The following is a 19,555-nucleotide window of genomic DNA, read 5'->3' on the forward strand; positions in this document are numbered from 1 at the left end:
CTCTCTCTCCCTTATCTGTATGCTGGAAAAGATGGATTACCAGTTGGCAGAATTAGAGTTACAAGGTGGAAGGAGAACAGATCTCCGAGTTTCTATTTAAATGAGAGTGACCCAGGAAATCCATGTTACCGGCATCACGCTATGATGTGAGCAACAAATAAAAATTTCCTGGGTTGAGCCACTGAGATCTGAAGATCTGTTACCATAGCAAGACTCAGTCTGTTCTGATTAACACAGAAAACATGAACTTCTAAAATGTATTTAATCTCATTTAAACATTTTAAAATTTTGTTTAGAGGACCAGTATCAGCCTGAGTCACACCAATACCATAGACTCCTTTTTAAATTTATTACTAGAAAAAAGGCTGTCCTTCCTGAAGAACTGACATGCTTTATACAAGTAGATAAGAATTTTGTCACCTCTTATGCCACCATTTTTGCCCTGGATACCAGAAATCCCGGGACAAAAATAAATGTTTAATTACAATAATGGGTTTTGCCCTCTTGGCTAACATATGTGTTACTGATTCATTTGCATGGGTTTGATTTTTTTCAGTCTTTGTTAACAGTTTGTTTTTCACTGTTTGAACCACTTGATCCATTTTGAAAAGGTGTAGGGTAAATGAGTAAGTCTTTCAAGAGAAATGACACTAGCAAACCAAATGAAACAAATGTCAGGAATTTTCTTCAAAGTAACATTTCACTTGCATGATGTTAAAGGTTTTCCATCGATGTGACTATTTAAGTGGATGCCACAGCACAATTAAATGGAGATGGTCGTGAAGGAATTCGGGCTTGATCTCTGATTGTGCTTCAATTGATGGCAGGACACTTGACCAGTATTACAACCACTTTCTTACATGGTCCAAATGTTTGAAGAGCATGAGCAATGAACAAATTTCTATTTTATAAAAATTAGAATCAGATATTTAAAAATAGACTTTAGTTTAAATATTTTTTCTATAAAATCCTAAAGAATCCTCTATAATCATAAATGTGACACTGAGACCAACAAGATTTCTCTTTGCAGCCATCACTGTTATCATTTAATATTTTATAAGTTTCCACTGGAATATTAGTACAGTATTCTTCCTTTCTGGTGACCAAATGAATAAAAGCTGTTTTATAGCAGGCATTGCTTCCACTTGATGAAGAGTGACTTCCACTAAAACCTCAACATCACAGGCATAAGAAAGGCAAAGGACAATGTGTGAAGACTTGGTTCACCTGCCTAGTGTGAACTAACTTCACATTATGAAAACAGTAACAAATGTACAAACCAAATGTGAACACATTCCCTTCCTCCCTCCTGTCATGCCAAGGCTGAGTTTTGTTTTCAAATATCAACCAGGCAGATAAAGAGGGAAAGTAAACAAAGGCATTTTAACACCTCCAAATCACAGTTTTCTTTTCTGTAAAATTGAGGTAATAAAATACAACATCAGTTGCACACATGAAATTAGTTAAGAATCATAGACTTTCAGATGGACTTGGAATGGCTTTTAGCAACTATGTGGCTAGTCCATTTTCACACTGCTGATAAAGACCTACCAGAGACTGGGAAATTTACACACAAAAAAGAGGTTTATTGGACTTACAGTTCCACATGGCTGGGGAGGCCTCACAATCATGGTGGAAGGCAAGGAGGAGCAAGTCACATCTTATGTGGATGGCAGCAGACAAAGAGAGAGAGAGCTTGTGCAGGGAAACTCCCATTTTTTTAAAACCATCAGATCTTGTGAAACTTATTCACTATCATGAGGACAGCACAGGAAAGACCCACGCCCATGATTCAGTTCTCTCCCACTGGGTCCCTGCCACAACACGTGGGAATTATGGGAGCTACAAGATAAGATTTGGGTGGGGACACAGAGCCAAACCATATTACATGGGGTTGCTAGGGAGGACAAGGATCCCATACTCCTTCTCCAGTGATAACAGCTCCATATTTGTCTGTTCAATATATGGGATTATGCTTTCAATTTCACCTTAGAGGAAGGTTCTGACCCCAAAACCTTTTAAAACTCCTTGAATGAATATAGCGGTCACAAAGACTTAGGTTCAAAATCCAGGCCTGCCACTTACAAGACTTGGACAAGTTAGTTAACCTGGTCTACTCTCACTTTCCTCCTTATAAGACGGGGTTGAATATAAACACTGGTCCCCATATATCAGAAGGCTAGTGTGAGGAAGAGATGATCAAATAAGATGATAGACATGTCAGCACTATGTAAACATAAAGTGTCGTAGAACAAAGTGCTATCTCAGCATTATTTATTGTGTAATACTGGCAGTTTGAGTATGGCATTGGCACTGGAAATAGATAAAAAAATTAGACAGGTGAAGACAGGCATAGGAAATTCCAGAGAGATGTCAGTAAGCATGTGTTCTGTCTGCATGGTGCCCCATGGAGGTGAGCAATGCAGAGGCCCAGCTAAGTCCAGGCACAATGCTGCATCACCTCTGACCCAGCTCCCTGGCACAGGGGCTGTGGGGAAGTGGGCACATGGGTTGCATGGGCTGAATGTTTATGTCCCTCTAAAATTCATGAGTTGAAATCTAATTCCCAATGTGTTGGCATCAAAAGGTAGGCCTTTGGGAGGTGACTAGGTCATGAGGGTGGAGCCCTAATGAATGGGATTAGTGCCCTTATAAAGAGGACTGAGGAAGCTTTTCCCCTTTTGCCATGTGAGGACCCAGAAAGACGACTCCATCTATGAGGAATGGGCCCTCGCTAGATACTGAACCTGCCAGCACCTTAATCTTGGACATCCCAGCCTCCAGAAATATGATAAATAAATTTCTATTGTTTATAAATTACCCAGTCTGTGGTATTTTGTTGTAACAGCCCAAACAGACTAAGACAAAGGTGAATTTAAATAGCTACACCATTGTGAGCACATGAGGCAATTTTGACATGGGATAACTATTTTCTAGTGGTGGTTATGGGGTCCTCCAGCCCAAGAGGGTGCATCTAAGTTCTTATCCTGGCAAGGAGTTAGGAGCAAGAAGAGTAACTCGGGTGGGAACACTGTGCCGTGGCAGCAGCTGCCTGGTTTCTACCACAATAACAGGCCTCCAGCCGTGGTGGCAGCAACAGTCACATGGTGGATACTTCTGAAATATGTGGTCCCCCAAACTGAGTCCTCTAGCCTCAAAGAGAGGTTTCTGGGTTCCCACTCCAATAAAAGCATGAGATTGGAGCAACCACCTTGTGGCTGGATTAAGTGTTTAGGGTTCTTTTATAGGAGGAAGCACTCTGGTAACGAGCAATGTTTGTGCAATAGCGGGATAGGACTCAGGGTCCTTTTAATTTAAATATTTAAAGAGATGTGACCTTATTATATTCAAGAAGGTGAAGCACACAGCAAGTGCAAATATAAAGATATCTTCCTATTCCAAAAGGAGATATTTATAAAGATTTTTAACATAATCCTTCATGCTAATCAGCAAATAAAATTCACTTAAGATGAATTAGGTCCACCTAACACTTACTTATTAATAATGTTAGTATTACTATGTAATAGTAATAATATTAGGTATTATGCTATTTGCTAGGTATATAAAGATGAATAATACATGTTTCCTATTCATGAGAAGCTGATGGTCTCTGGCCACCATCTGACTATTGGGAATGTTTACCACTGGTATCACCTGGCCAAAATACTTTGCCCAAGGCCTGTCACCAACTCATGAGACAAGCCTCTGAATGACATTGTTTTTAACAGGTTCAACAAGTGTTGTCATAATTGCAACATGATGCCAACAATGGTAAAAAATGGTACCAACATCACGTCCTTGCATGTTAATTAGGTACTTTGGTAAAATCAAAGGTTCTATTAGCCTTGCCTCACTTTCTCTTTCAACTAAAACAGCTTTGGTATTGGATGAGGGGGAAGCCACGGACATAAGATAGAGACATTCTAGATCAAGGAGAGACATTTTAATTCTAAAGTCGAGCATCCTGGTCACTGGCTGGTACAGGTAGGATAGGTGACAGCTTTCTTTCTTACTTCCTTTCCTTTAGGTCAGGTGTTTACAACCTGGAGTACTGAGAACACTGAACTTCCTAGGGTCATATACAATATTGTATGGGGATGGGATATTTTATTGAGTCATTAATGTCTGCCTTATTTAGTTTTTGTCTGTAAATGAATAAAAGGGCACTTTTCCCTTCCTCCTTCTAGAGAGATAGCCGTTCTTCACTTTTCAGTGCTCCTTGGACTCAGTTCTGCCCTGGAGACTACCTCTATCCATTTCTTTGCTGGAGGCAGAGGGCAGACATGGAATTGCCCTAGAAGAGGGAAGACAAAGGGAATATGGCTGGTTTGTAGGGGTGAGGTAACTTCATGAAGCTACTACAGGGTGGTTCCTGAAAACAGATCTGGGGTAGAGACTGAGGCGAGAGGTGCTGTCCATGCAAGATCTGGTGGTGGGGCTCACATAGAATACAGCAGATGTATTAAGGCCTCATCTAAGTTGAGTGTGTGCTTCCTGCTATGCACCTGGAGAGTCTGAACGCTAGTGCTGCAGTCTGAGGGCCTGAGCACAGATCGCTGAGCAGAACCACACATCATCAACAGTACCCCTGAGTGAAGAACAAAAACCCGAGAGCATGGAACGAAATCCTGCTGCCCTTCCCAGCATTTCTGGACCAGGTTTCCTGTATGATCCCAAGTGAAGAGTGAGGAAGAATGAGAAAGGCCCTCCTTGGATTTCTCAACCACCTGGTGGGCGGAAGGCTGAGTCAGATATGATTTGCAAAAATCAAGGATGAGGCTTCTCTCATACTTCTAAGACTATAGAACAAACGCAAACCAATTATAGGCATGTGCACTTTTTTGTTGCTGTTTTTTGAGACAGGGTCTCACTGTGTTGCCCAGGCTGGAGTAGAGTGGCACAATCATAGCTCACTGCAGCCTTGAACTCCTGGGCTCAAGTGATCCTCCCGCCTCAGCCTCCCAAAGTGCTGGAATTACAGGCATGAGCCACTGTGCCCAGCAGTACTTATTTTTAAAAAAGAGGAAAACTGCTCAGACCTTTTATCAGATACTTAAAGGTATCTAAAAAGGGTTAAAAGCCTCCACTTCAGGAGATAGAGGGTGATTTTAGGTTGGGCTCCCTGAGATGTGGATTCGGGGTTTGTGAGTGAGTGATTTATTAAGACTGCTTCTCAGGACTACCATTCGACCTAGCAATCTCATTACTGAGTATATACCCAGAAGAATATAAAGCATTCCACCATAAAGACACATGCATGTGAATGTTCATTGCAGCACACTTCACACTAGCAAAGACATGGAAGCAACCTAAATGCCAATCAGTGACAGACTGGATAAAGAAAATGTGGTACATATACACCATGGAATATTATGCAGCCATAAGAAAGAACAAGATCATGTCTTTTGTGGGAATATGGATGGAGCTGGAGCCTGTCATCCTTAGCAAACTAACACAGGAACAGAAAACCAAATACTGCATGTTCTCACTTACAAGCAGGAGCTAAATGATAAGAACTTATGAACACAAAGAAGGAAACAACAGACACTGGAGTCTACCTGAGAAGGGAGGGTAGGAGGAGGGAGAGGAGCAGAAAAGATAACTATTGGGTACTGAGCTTAATATCTGAGTGATGAAATAATATGTACAACAAACCCCTGTGACACCTGTTTATCCATGTAACAAACCTTCACATGTACCCCCAAACCTAAAATAAAAATTTAAATCAGGGAGGACAGCAGGAAAGGGAGGAAGCCAAGCAAGGGTGTCGTTGCAGGCAAGTCCTACAGAGGGTAGTCTTGGCCTGATCCTGCAGGGGACCTCTGGAGTGTAAGTTATGCCTCCAATTTGTACCACAGGCAAGAAAAGCAAGAGCACTGGGCTTTCATACCTACCTCACCTGTAGGCCATTCATCAAGGCCACAAGCGTGGTGGAGAGAATAAATGCCCAGGCGCTTTGGCTGGAGGGGCTCTCTGCACAGGCCCTGGCAACCTGAAAGCAGTACTCGAAAGAGCTTCAGAAGCCGTGAGTTAGAAGCAAATGCACAGCAAAGGGGTATATGAGTGTACACGAAAATGGTAAAGAAAAAAAGATCACCCGGGCACAGTGGCTTATGCCTGTAATCCCAACACTTTGGGAGGCCGAGACGGGTGGATCATGAGGTCAGGAGTTTGAGACCGGCCTGACCAACATGGTGAAACTCCATCTCTACTAAAAATACAAAACTCATCCAGGAGTGGTGGCGCATGCCTGTAATCCCAGCTACTCAGGAGGCTGAGGCAGGAGAATCACTCGAACCCAGGAGGCAGAGGTTGCAGTGAGCTGAGATGGCACCACTGCACACCAGCCTAGGTGACAGAGGGAGACTCCACCTCAAAAAGAAAAAAGATCTTGGGAGGCCTGATTGGGAGCACCAACATCATCCACTGCTCCTTCTGAAAAGAGTTGTTCTTAAAAATGCAATTTCCACTGGGAGGCTGAGTCGGGTGGATCACAAGGTCAGGAGATCAAGACCATCCTGGCCAACATAGTGAAACCCTGTCTCTACTAAAAATAGAAAAATTAGCTAGCATGGTGGCACATGCCTGTAATCCCAGCTACTTGGGAGGCTGAGGCAGGAGAATCGCTTGAACCTGGGAGGCAGAGGTTGCAGTGAGCCGAGATTGTGCCACTGCACTCCAGCCTAGTAACAGAGCGAGACTCCATCTCAAAAAAAAAAAAAAAAAATGCAATTGCAATTGCAACTGGAAAGCCAAGGACTTGGCACCCCAAGCATAGCCATGAGGACACTAAGGCAAGAGAACATCTAGCAGATAGCAGGGCCTAGAAGAGGGAGACAAAGTGTGTTAGGAAGAGAGCACAAATCCAGCACAAATATGTCTATTAGTCCACTGGATCTGCTCCCAGTCCATCAGGAAAATGTCTCCTCACCAGACATCAGTTGTCCCTGTTTTGGGACGGAATCTTGCTCTGTCGCTAGGCTGGAGTGCAATGGCGTGATCTCGGCTCACTGCAACCTCTGTCTCCCAGGTTCAAGCAATTCCCCTGCCTCAGCATCCAGAGTAGCTGGGGCCACAGGCACGTGCCACCACATCCAGCTAATTTTTGTATTTTTTGTAGAGTCGGTGTTTCACCATTTGTCCAGACTAGTCTCAAACTCCCAGGCTCAAATGACCCACTTGCACGTCACCTTCCCAAAGTGCTGGGATTGCAGGTGCGAGCCAATGCACCTAGCCCTATTTATTCTTTATTCACATTCCTCCTGTGTAGCATTTTCCCCACTTGCTTTATCCCGTCACTCAGAGCTTTCCCATCACTCAGAGCTTCTTGGTGTCTATTTATTTCTTCATTCGAGTCCCAGCCTCTGGTTATTTTTTTTACTAGGACTTGCCTCCCCTGTCTCCTCCCGCTCATAGCCCCTTCTCCAGTATCTCTCTCTTCCCAGGTCACCTCATCAGTATCTTTTTCTTCTATAATGTAGAGAAACATGTTCCTTTTTGTTTCAGTCCTAGCCCAGTCAAGCTATGGTCAGTAGGTCTCATTTTCATAACCAAACATGCCCATATAAGGTGTGTTCTGAAGCAAAGGCAGTTCTCTTTCTGAGTCTGCAGTTGGTACTTCATGTGACTTTTCCCCTCCCCATTACATAGAGTATATATAAATATGTATGTAATATGTACACACACATACTCATGCATATGGAAACTGAGGCCCAGAGAGATGGCAACTTGCCTGAGGCTGCTTAACTGGCTAGTGACAGAACCATGACAAGAAGTTAAATTCTTAACTCCTTTTTCAGTGTTCATTGCCTCTGAACACACTGCCTTCTGAGTGTTCAAGCATTTTATATCAATGGTAATAAACAAAAAATAGTTTACTGGGAAAGGCAATTTAAGCTAAGGGTCAAATGCATTCCATAGATACATAATTTATTTTCTGAATCTATGGGGCTAAGGCACATAGTATAAATATGGGGAAACAGAAATTAGCATAAATCTTGAATGGAAAGTTGCCTTCCCATTACATATGGTAACAGATGATTCTACAGGGCTAAGAGAGACTGTTTAGGGGGACTATTCATTTGAAAACCTTGTAGTATCAGTAAAAATACTTTCTGTGCTCAATATTTTCTTACTGATTTCATCACAAACATGAAATCATGAATCATAAAAATGGAGGGTATTTCAGTTAGATAATCTGATTCACTTCTCCACCTTCAAACAGAAAGGGGTATTCTTATCTCCATTTCCAGAGAAATTAGGTAGTTGCCAGAAGTACTAGTATTGGCTTAAGGGCAACTTAGAGTCCTGTTTCTCCACTGTTTCATTTTCCAGAAGCCACATCTAACGTGGTCATTTGCAAATTACAAACCGCTTTTCACACATTTTACTTGTGATAATCCTCATAGCAACCTTATATGACAGGTCAATTATTACCTCATTTTTACAGGTCGGGAAACTAAAGCTTGGAAAGATTAAGTCACTTGCCTAAAAGCACCCCACTAGTATGTGACAGTTAAGACTGAAATCCAAATCTTCCATCTCCAAATCCCATGCTCTTTCTTTACAATTCTATTCAGACTGTGAGTACTAGAGGAGGTGGTTTGTGTTGGCACACTGGTTTGGACGTTACAGACAATAAGAAAACATGGCTGAACTGTCAGTCACTGCAAGAGGGATCTAATTTTTATCTAATAGGAGGTCTTGGCTGGACAGCAACTGAGTCTTAAATACTTCCAGTGACTGGGTGGTAACTCCATGTCAGACTCTGTTCCAGGTGTCCAGGATAGATCAGTGACCCACACAGAAAGGTCTCTGGCCCCTGGAATTTACATTCTAGTGGATGAGACGGACATGAAACAAATAATGAAACATAAAATACGTCAAGTGATGTTAAGTGCTATGGAAAAACTAAAACAGAATAAAGAGATGTGTGTGTGTGTGTGTGTGTGTGAGTGTGTAAGGAGAATAGGAATTACATTTTATATATAAGGTGTTTAGGAAAGGTCATCAGATAAGGTCACATTTGAGAAGGTCCCTAAAATAAGTGAAGGAGCAAATTTCATGGAGATCTGGGAAAATATATTCTGGATAGAGAAAAATCACAAATGCAAAGTCCCTAGAGTATGAGTTTAGTGAATCTGAGGAACAGGAAGAAGGCCAGTGTGTCTGGGAAGGTTTAGCCATCACGTACTTGCCTTCATTGAGCAAAAACATCCATAAGAGAAAAACAAGTGCACGTCTTTGAAACATAAAAAATAACACAGGGTAAAATTGAGTGTTATAAAAAGCCATAAATCAAGTGCTATGGGATTTCAGAGGAAGTAAAGGAGGCTTGGAATCATAGAGAATCAGCACTTAATTCTCTATTCCAAGGTTTTCCTTTTTGTCTGAACTGTAAAATATACCATTTTCAAACTATATCTTATGTGGATTGCCAGTATGAAAACAAATGAAATCAGAATACTCCAGTGAAGTGAAGGGGTGGAGGTGATTTAGCCTTCCCAACTTGGCCTTACTCTTTCTCATCACCAGCCACAGAAGAACCTTCATGGAACCCTGGGGCCTAGGAAACAAAGTTTTCCAGTAAAAGATCTAGTCAAACTAGCTCATTTTACAAAAGAGGAATCTGAAGCTGATAGTGGGAATCTTCTTCTGGCCTCTACTGGAGTGAAGTCTCCCTGGTCTTCTGGGCTGGCCTCTGCAGCTAATGACCATAGAACCTGCTTCAGCTTCCAGTCTGAAGATCCCAGCTCCTTGTGTTGAACCTTGGCCTGACTGACTTGGAACTCCATTCTCTCTGCCTGTGGACCAATGCATTCACCTATGGGACCCATGCATTCATCATTTCTAGGGGCAGTCTGAGACCGTTGAAACAAAGAGGTCATTGCTCAGATTTGCATTGCAAATTAGATTTTGAGTCCAAAGTAAGACAATAGCCTTGAAAATTAGATTTATTGGGAGAATATACCTCTTGAACACACAGAGATAATGACAAAGAAACTGCTTTACGCTTATACCCTGAAAATGACAAGCACATCCTTGACATCATCCTTCGCATATGATGCACTTCTTTGCTTAAAATAGCCTCCTTTCTAATAAATTCTACTCATCTTTCCAGGAAGCTAAATTCTCTTTCCCTGTGATGCGTTCTCAGACTTTCCCAAGCAGAATCAATCAACCCTCCATCTGTGTTCCTGTAGCACTTTTTTTCGTACATTTATTATAGCCCTCATCTTATTGCATTAGAAAAACGTGTTTACATATTTTTCTTCCACTGACTCTGAGCTTCTGTTGTGAATAAGAAATATGTCTCACTCATATTGATGCCTCAGCTGCTCTTAACACAATGTTCTGGTGTTTGATACATTTGCTGATTGACATCGTAATTCAGTACTGGCTGAGGTTATGAGAAATGAGTGTCCTTTTCAACCATAGACTTTTTGAGAAGTTGCCAACCAGTGACAAACCATTATTAATTATTTGCTTGGCAACCTGATAAGTTATTGAAAAGTAAAATGACTGTGTGAATATCCTGTTACTGATCATTGAAAGTTTCTGATGGACAGTCTCAGCACTCACCTTTGGTCTGTTTCAGTCACAAGCCTTCTTACACATTTTTCTGTTTGCTCGTCCATGCTGGATCTGTTCTGAGGCAGACACGTTGCTATGACCAACGCAGCCAGCAATGACACATTCTCCCTCATGCCTGGCCACAGCCCCTGGTAACTGTCAGCCTTGCAGATATGACTGACAAGAGTAGAAAGCAAAATCTGTGGGAAAAAATATGAAATCAGGTTCCAGTTCTCACTCCCTCATTATGTAAAAATGATACCATGTTTAGTGAGTGTTGTGTGGTGAATCTCACATGATCCTGAGACAGAAGGGGCTTTACCAGGAGAGAATTAATTTTTCTGACAGATACATGAGCCTGGGTAATGGTGACATTCAGCACTGAAAGGCAAACTTAAGTTCCCTTTGCCAAATTCACACTGTACATCAAAGCTACAGGGAAGGGTCAGTCCTTTTCAACAACTGCAACATAACTAAAGCCACTTCATTTGCAGGAGTTTATAAAAACTAGATTATCCCAGATCCATTTGCTTAAACCAAGAACAAAACAACCTCAGTAGTAGAAAATGTGAGCTCTCACATGTCCACTGATCTTTGCCTCGTCATCTAAGACTTTTTAGATTTTGTGTTGAAATACAACTTCTACCAACAGGTCTCCTGCCCAATCATTTTTAGCCCAACTTTATAGTTAACAGTTCAAAGTACAATATTCTTGCTTTCATGTATAAGCATTTATTTGATCACATGGGATTTACCACGTTTATTGTCAAACAATTGATCTTTTCTTCTTAAATTCCTCTAGGATTTCCATCTAGTTGATGTGGCTTTCATGTTTCTAACAGAAACAGCAAATAAGAACACAAGAGAGAAATGTTTGTATCTTGTTGAAATGTGGAGTATTCAGGGTTATCACTAAAAGGCATTTGAGACATGACCACACAGAAAAGAGAATCCAAGGAACTGTTTGGGAAGACAAATCACATTAAGGGTGTTTATTTGGATTTCTAAAATTTCCCTTTCTCTGGCTTTATTTACATTTCATTAATATGAAGTGATTCAACCTGAGTAACATTTTGTCCTACATAGCTTACTGATTTGACTTTTGCAAGCAGCTGGACACCGAGAGTGGTCCTAAACAAGTTCTTGGTTGATGCAAAGCTCCACACTTATTGAATCAGATAACTGTAAATGAAAATTGCCCTTTAAATGTAATCTCTCAAAATCACTAGAGTTCATTTCCCCTAGAGAAGCAGATAGCTTATGCACATTCCCTTAGGAAGAGGATCAAGTTTGTTACCTATAAAACTAAGAAGGCAGAACTGCTGTCAAGGGCAGGAGTTGAACTGTACAGTTTTAATTCCTAAACTGGACCCAATTCAATGCGCTTTGGTCTTGATCTTTTCCAATTTATGTTAACTAAGTCCTAATTAAGCAGAGTTCATTTTAAAGAAGTCAGACGCCAAGTCTTATCTTTTCTACCTAGACTTTCAATATTGCAGAGCGTTTTCTTAATTAAGGTGAAGAATTCCTTTTGGCTTTCACAGCCAGAATTTTCCACTTGTTCCACTTACAGTGCCAGTTGGCCTTCATGCTCTGCAACCATGTGCCTCTGGCACAGCTGGAAAATTTATGAACTTCTGTGGGATTAAAAAGGTGCTATATCCTGGGAAACGTTCCTAATAACCTGAATTCCTATTTCTTCTCACCAGTGATCAATCTTTTCCAAGTAATAACTAGCAAGTGAGCAGTAAAGGCAGGGAACAATGAGATGTCAGCAGCAATGTTCCCAGAGAGGTGTCCTCTCTCCCTAAGCCCAGAGCTTGAATCCAACGAAGACTGATATGGGCAGTCTTTAGTCAGAGCTCTGGCTCCTATTTTGGTACCCAGGGGCAACTTGCAGAAAAAGGAGAGATGGATCCTAGGCTGCCCTTACGGCTGCCTAGGATGTGTGAGGGCTCAGTAGGAATGGCATCCCTTAAAGATTGCTAGGCACCGGAGCTAGAAGCAGAAGACCCAGTTCGAGATCCTCTTCTCCCACTGTATAATTATGAGACCTTGAAACAGCTCTCAGAATACTTCTCCAAGCCTTGGTTGTCTCACCTGTAAATGTGTAATGAAGGAACACATTTTTCCTTTCTTCCCTCTACCCCAATCTATTGTAGACTGTTTTTTTGTGAAATACAATAAAAAAATGGATTACCAGAAGAATGATATTTGGAAGGTGCAGCAATGTCAAATTTCTATAAGAATTCTAAATGCTTACCCATACTTTCTGTACTTATCTGGCCATAAAGAGGTAACAGTGTCTGGGCCAGCAGCAGCACAAGGACCACACTTCGCAGAGCAATCAATGAGATGATATCTTAGGCACCTCCTGGCTCTCATAGTTTCCACTTCCCGTAGCCTGCCTGCCTCTCCACTAGATTTGCCCAAGCACCCAAATGCTAAGCTTGGTGACAAGACCAAAATTATGCTTCCGGGGTGACTTAGTCTGTTAGAGCTTCTTTTACAACATACTGTAAATTGGGTTACCTATAAACAACAAATATATTACTCACAGTTCTGGAGGCTGAGAAGTCCAAGATCAGGATGCCAGAGGATTTGCCATCTGATGAGGGACTTCTTCCTAGTTCACAGATGGCCATCATCTCACTGTGTTCTCACATGGTGGAAGAAGTGAGGGGTCTCTAATTCCATTCAAGAGGGCTTCACTTTCATAACCTAAACACCTCCAAGGGCTCCAAATACCATCATCTTGGGGGTGAGAATTTTAATCTGTAAATTTGGGGTTGGGGTGGTGACACAAATATTCGGTCTGTAGTATGAAGTTGTCAACAAAGATCAAAATAACCCCTTGAATAACTAATAGTATTTCTATATCTGTGTTTCTTTCCCTATCAACCTCCCTGAACCATGATCTAGAATCCCAGCTCCACCACTTGGTGTCAGGGGGCCAAAAGCAAGTTACTTAACTTCTCTGTGCCTCAGTTTTTTCATCTCTAAAATGAGAACAACATCTTCTTCATAGGGGTACTTTTGTGAAGTGTCTATTTTGATATAATTTCAAACTTAGAGCTAGATTAGTACAAAGAAATCCTATTTCCTCATTTTTATTGTTTTTTTTTTTTTTTTTTTTTTTTTTTTTTTTTTTTTTTTTTTTCAGACAGGGTCTCACTCTGTTGCCCAGGTTGGAGAGTAGTGGTACGATCTCGGCTCACTGAAGCCTCGACATTTGGGGCTCAAGCAATCCTCCCACCTCAGCATCCAGAGTAGCTGGGACCACAGGCACATGCCACCACATCCAGCTAATTTTTGTATTTTTTGTAGAGTTGGGCTTTCACCATTTGTCCAGACTAGTCTCAAAATTCCAGGCTTAAGTGACCCACCTGCGCATCACCTTCCCAAAGTGTTGGGATTGCAGGTGCGAGCCAATGCACCCAGCCCTATTTATTCTTTATTCACTTTCCTCCTGTGCAGCATTTTCCCCACTTGCTTTATCCTTCTCTTTCTTTCCCTCTCTCTGTTTTTTAAATTTTTTTTCTGAATGATTTGAGAGTAACTTGCATCTACCATGCTTATAGAATTGTTTTGAGGATTAAAGGAATTAATACATGGAAAATACTCAAAATGGTGCCTGGCTCACATAGTAAGCTCTCATAAAATAGTTCTTATGCTTGATTTTCAAAGGCCTTTCCAGACATGCAAAAGGAACCTTAAATTCTAGTGACTTGGGGGCCACTCCATGTGAAACCTCCAACAAACTGGAGGTCCACCCCTATGGCTTTGCCCTTCTCACAGATTTATAGCTGATCCACTTACTTTCCAATTTGTTGGATTTGACCAACTTAAAAAATATTTTCCATGCCATATGTAGCTAGCCTTGAACACTGGTATTAAATGTATCTGCTCTAAATTACTATATGTTATTAAATCCAAAGAATTCTGGAATTTTTCTTCCTTTTTTTGCAAAACTGCTGTACTACTGTTAACATGGTATTAAATTGATCAGTAATGACTAGGAGGCCAAATCCTCACTGTGTTCTTTGGGAAAATGATAGGAACTCTGATTTCTAAGAAATTCAAGTATGAACTTAGAACAAAACCCCCCTAAGCAGCTCAAATGTCTCCTATCTCTGTTACCCAAAATGTCTCTGTCTCTGATTCAGAAACAAAATGCTGATTTACACAATGCCCCATCTAACCCTTGTGTTGGTTTAACTTTAAGCTGAACCAGAACTTTCGTCTCTCACATTCACCCTGGGTTCCTTTGCTTCCTCATTTCCTGCCTCATCCAGATCCTGCTGTGCTGAATTGAATTAAGTGTAGAAAAAATACTGATTCAGCTTCATCTCCATGTGCCCAGATTCAGCTGCAGAAAAGGACAGAAACACTATTTGGTCCACAGCAATTTTTAAAATCATTCCATGTGAGTCATATACCAAAAAGAAATCAAATCATGGAGGCATCTGGTGTCCAGAAAAGCCCACTTTTTTCTATGGCCAGAGTCTAGAAGGTCGGGTGACTCGCCCAGGGGACACATTGCTCTTCATAGAACATTGGAACAAGGCCCATATGTCTTCCAGGCCCTCTTGCTCAAAATTACCATGTGATCAAAACAAATCCTATCGTTGTCCCAGCAGGGTTCACTGGTCTTATGAATTTGGGGACAGACAGTGCCTGGGGGAGGAAAAGGCAGCTAAGTAGATGCTTCTTCCATTGCAAGATGAATCACATATGTACAATTAGACCCAGTTTAGTTTCACATTACCCTTTCCTGGATGAAACTATGAATATGGGACCCCCACATATATTCACAGCCCACACTGAATGCTCTGTTCCCTGGAAAACCTATAATCTATACTATATGACTTGATATTTGGTTAAGACATTTTTGCAGGACATGTGTATCTGGTTCCCAGGGCTAAGCCATCCAGTCCTAGACAGCCAAGATCATTGTGTTATACTTCTTAGTACCCTTCAGAGCAATCGCACGGTGTGCGGCATACATAGTAGGTACAAAATGTATTTCTCTGGATTGGCTGATGTTTTATTTAAAAAAATGGGAAAATCGGCTGGGCATAGTGGCTCACGCCTGTAATCTCAGCACTTTGGGAGGCCAAGGCGGGCAGATCACCTGAGGTCAAGGGTTTGAGACCAGCCTGGCCAACATGGTAAAACCCATCTCTACTAAAAATACAAAAATCAACTGGGCATGGTGGCTTATGCCTGTAATTCCAGCTACTTGGGAGGCTGAGGCAGGAGAATTGCTTGAACCTGGGAGGTGGAAGTTGCAGTGAGCCACGATTGTGCCACTGTACTCTAGCCTGTTTGAAAGAGCAAGACTTTGTCAAAAAAAAAAAGAAAAAGAAAAAAGGAAAAATCAGTCATCCCACCCATCCCCACTGGCTAGTGGCAGATGTGCCTGCTCCTTGGCTGCGACATGGATATGCTTCCCTCCCAAAAAGAAACCAGTATCTCTGCTGCTGTCATAGACTCAGACACCTGCAGGGACAGTTCCCACTCACTGCATTCCACAAACCACTTGGTCTATGCATTTTTCTACTATCACCATCTTCTTCCTGAAGAATTCAGATTTTTTACAGAGATGAGAAGACACACTGATACTCACCTGATTTATTTAAAAATCTAATGGATAGTTCCTTCAAAAGTTATACATAGAGTTACCATTTATACTGCAATTTCTCTTCCAGGCATGTACCCAGGAGAATGGAAAAACATATGCTCACACAAAAACTTGTGCATGAATAATTGTAGCAGCATTACTCATAAGAGCCAAAAAGTAGAAACAAGCCCAATGTCCATCAGCTGATGAATGGATAAACAAAATAGGGTCTATCCATATGATGGAATATTATTTGGCCATAAAAAGGAATAAAATATTGATACATGTGACAACATGGATGAACCACAAAAACATTATTCTACATCAATTAAGCCAAACACGAAGTACCACATATTAGATAATTCCATTTACATGAAACTCCAGAATAGGCAAATCCATAGAGATAGAAAGTAGATTCATGTTGCCAGGGTTTGGGGGAAAATGGCTATTAATAAGTACAGGCTTTCCTTTTGGGGTGATGGAAAGGATATTCTGGAAAGAGAGTGATGGTTGCACATATCTACGAAAATACTAAAAACCACTGAATTGTACATTTTAACAGATGAAGTTTATGGTATGTGAATTACATGTCAATTTTTAAAAACTGATTAAGGAATAAAATAGGACACAAAACTTAAAGAACCTTAAAAACTACGTTGTGAATTAAAATGAATCCCAGGGCCAATGGTGGCCTGTTGATTCTAGTGTTGCCAGAGCTGGACTTGCCTTTCTTTCTCTTTGTTTCACTCACATTTGGAACTGCAAACATAGGCTTTTCTAAAATACATTGTGTGCCTTTGCAGCTCACATCCAATGCCCAAATCAGGTCCGTCACCCAGGCTATTGGGCCTACTCTCAAGTGGGTTTTGACCTGGCCCTAATTATATAGACAGTGTGAGACTCGGGGATCTGGCTTCCCCATTTCCACATTGTGAGTGGTGATCGTTTCTGTCAAAAATAATCATCTGTCTTTCATTGTAGTGCAGATGATACCCAAATGTTACCCTCATCCATCAAACTGTCGGGTTAATTGTTTATAAAACATCCGGAGCTGGTTGTCACAGAACATCAGCAAACTCAGACCAAATAAAACAGAACGCTCTGGTTGGATACAATCCCTGTGTGAAGAAGAGTCCTGATGACATTTATGGGAAACAAAGATTCACAAACACCTTCCTTAATCCAATGACCATCAGAAACCTAGCGGTGGTGTTACCGTCCTGAGACACTGAGCAAAACTGCTCTCGAATAGCTTAGTTTTTCTCTTCCTAGAATGTTTTTTGATCATTTGAAAACTACTTCCAGTCCTAAAAGACTGAAGACAGGTGAAGTTTATGGCATGTGAATTATATATCGATGTTGGCTTTAAATCCAGCTTTTAATTTGGCTTTGTTGGCTTTAAATTTCTGCCATGGTCCAGCAAGAAGATGGACAATGCAGTTTCCCTGCCTGCCTTTGCTGCAATCATGACTCTTAGATAAATATAAAAAGAATACTCAAATATGTTATTTAACTTACTAATTAATAAGGTAAACAGTAAGATGTTAGGACTCATTTTTTAAAAAAATTTTGAGAATCTGGGTATCTATTTAAAAAAAATAACTGGTCCATGTCTTATCAGGCAAGAACATTTTCAGGGATGATTCTTCCATGAGACAGAAATTTTTTGCATCTTCTTTTGGAAAAAATACACAAGTTAATCTTGTCTGCATAGTTTTAAAATAGGCAACCCATGGAAAATTAAACCTCTTACTTCACTGAAGAACACTTAGGACTCTCTTTTGGCTGTTTTGAAGTTTCTGGTAACTTCCTGAGAGGCCACTGCTGCCAGAACTAGGAACCAACTCAGGGAGGCTTGTGGGAGCTAAGTCTTTACCACCTAGTGCTAAAAAATAAACGGAACGGTTTTTTGATAAATACACAAAATTATCCTCAAAGCAGAGGTGCAACGGCCGCTATCTCCCTCCTTCCCACAGCCCTCAGACACTCTGTGATCCAATTTCTTTACCTTAAATGTAACCCACTGTTGTTTAATGGGAAAAAGAAAGAGGAAAACAAACCTGCTAAGAAAGTGGACCAGACAAATCCAAGTCGAGAATCCCTGCCCTACAAGTGTGCAGGATGAAAATACTCAAAGAGGTCTTCAACTATTTGGATGCCATGACTTCTTGAAACAGACAAATGCAATTTTGAGAGTAGTTTGAATGATTTTAGAACCTAGCAGGAATATTTGTCACAAGATAAAAAAGGCATCAACTCATTTCCCCTCCTGCCACCTCCATTCCCTGCTCTCCACCAGAGCTCCTCAAAGCTCAGGAAAGCAAGGCAAACAACAAAAAGAAACAACAACAACAAAATCAAGTTTCTAAAATTCTATTATTTCTGGTAGGTAAAACTAATGACACAGCATAGTTGGGGTTTCTTACAGAATCAGTGTGCATTGCATAAGACTATTTTAAATTATGTCCTGACATGCTGGCTCATACCTGTAATCCCAGCACTTTGGGAGGCCGAGGCTGCTGGATCACTTGAGGTCAGGAGTTTGAGACCAGCCTGGCCAACATAGTGAAACCCCATCTCTACTAAAAATACAAAAATTAGCTGGTTGTGGTGGTGCATGCCTGTAATCCCAGGTACTCAGGAGGCTGAGGCAGGAGAATCACTTGAACCCGGGAGGTGGAGGTTGCAGTGAGCTGAGATCGTACCACTGCACTCCAACCTGGGTTACAAAGTGAGACTCTGTCTCAAAAAAATAAAAAAGACTTTTAAATTATAATGAAATTTTATAGCTGTTGAATTTCTATTTTATAAATATATCTATTCTAACGTAAAATTGTTTCACTATAACACCTACAGGTTATATGTATGATTGTTAGGTTTATTTGTTGCTTAGTCCTTGATCAGAAATGCAACTCCCAAATATAATATAGTAGGCCCCCTTACCCACAGTTTCAGTTACCTGAGGTCAATTGTGGTCCAAAAATATTAAATGGAAAATTCCAGAAATAAATAATTCATGAATTTTAAATTGCATGCTGCTGTGAGTAGCTTGATGAAATCTCTAGCCATCCTGCTCCGTCCCACCAAGGATGTGAATCATCTCTTTGTTCAGGGGATCCGTGCTGTCTGCCTCCCCACCCATTAGTCACTTTGTAGCCATCTAGATTATCAGCTCAACTGTCACTGTATTGTAGTGCTTGTCTTCGAGGAACCCTTATTTTACTCAATAATGGCCCCAAAGCACAAGATTGATTATGGTAGCATCTTGTTATAATTGTTCTATTTTATTAGTTTTTCATCTCTGTGCCTAATTTATAAATTAAACTTTATCATAAGTAGGTATGTATAGGAAAAAAACAT

General features: G+C 41.0%; 1 protein-coding gene across 1 annotated transcript in view; it reads right to left on the reverse strand.

Moving 5' to 3' along the window:
- The window catches only part of LOC134737809 (uncharacterized), a 70,597-nt gene extending 51,309 nt beyond the window's left edge, over positions 1-19,288 (reverse strand). The window contains exons 1-2 of the mRNA XM_063648808.1: positions 19,155-19,288; positions 10,582-10,772 (exon numbers count right to left, since the gene is read on the reverse strand). Of these exons, the coding sequence (XP_063504878.1) occupies positions 10,582-10,706 (125 nt within the window). The 5' untranslated portion in view covers positions 10,707-10,772; positions 19,155-19,288. The remainder of the gene's footprint in view (positions 1-10,581; positions 10,773-19,154) is intronic.
- Between the last annotated feature and the right edge of the window lie 267 nt (positions 19,289-19,555).

This window comes from Pongo pygmaeus, chromosome 12 (assembly GCF_028885625.2).
Source record: "Pongo pygmaeus isolate AG05252 chromosome 12, NHGRI_mPonPyg2-v2.0_pri, whole genome shotgun sequence".
NCBI classification, from domain to species: Eukaryota; Metazoa; Chordata; class Mammalia; order Primates; family Hominidae; genus Pongo; species Pongo pygmaeus.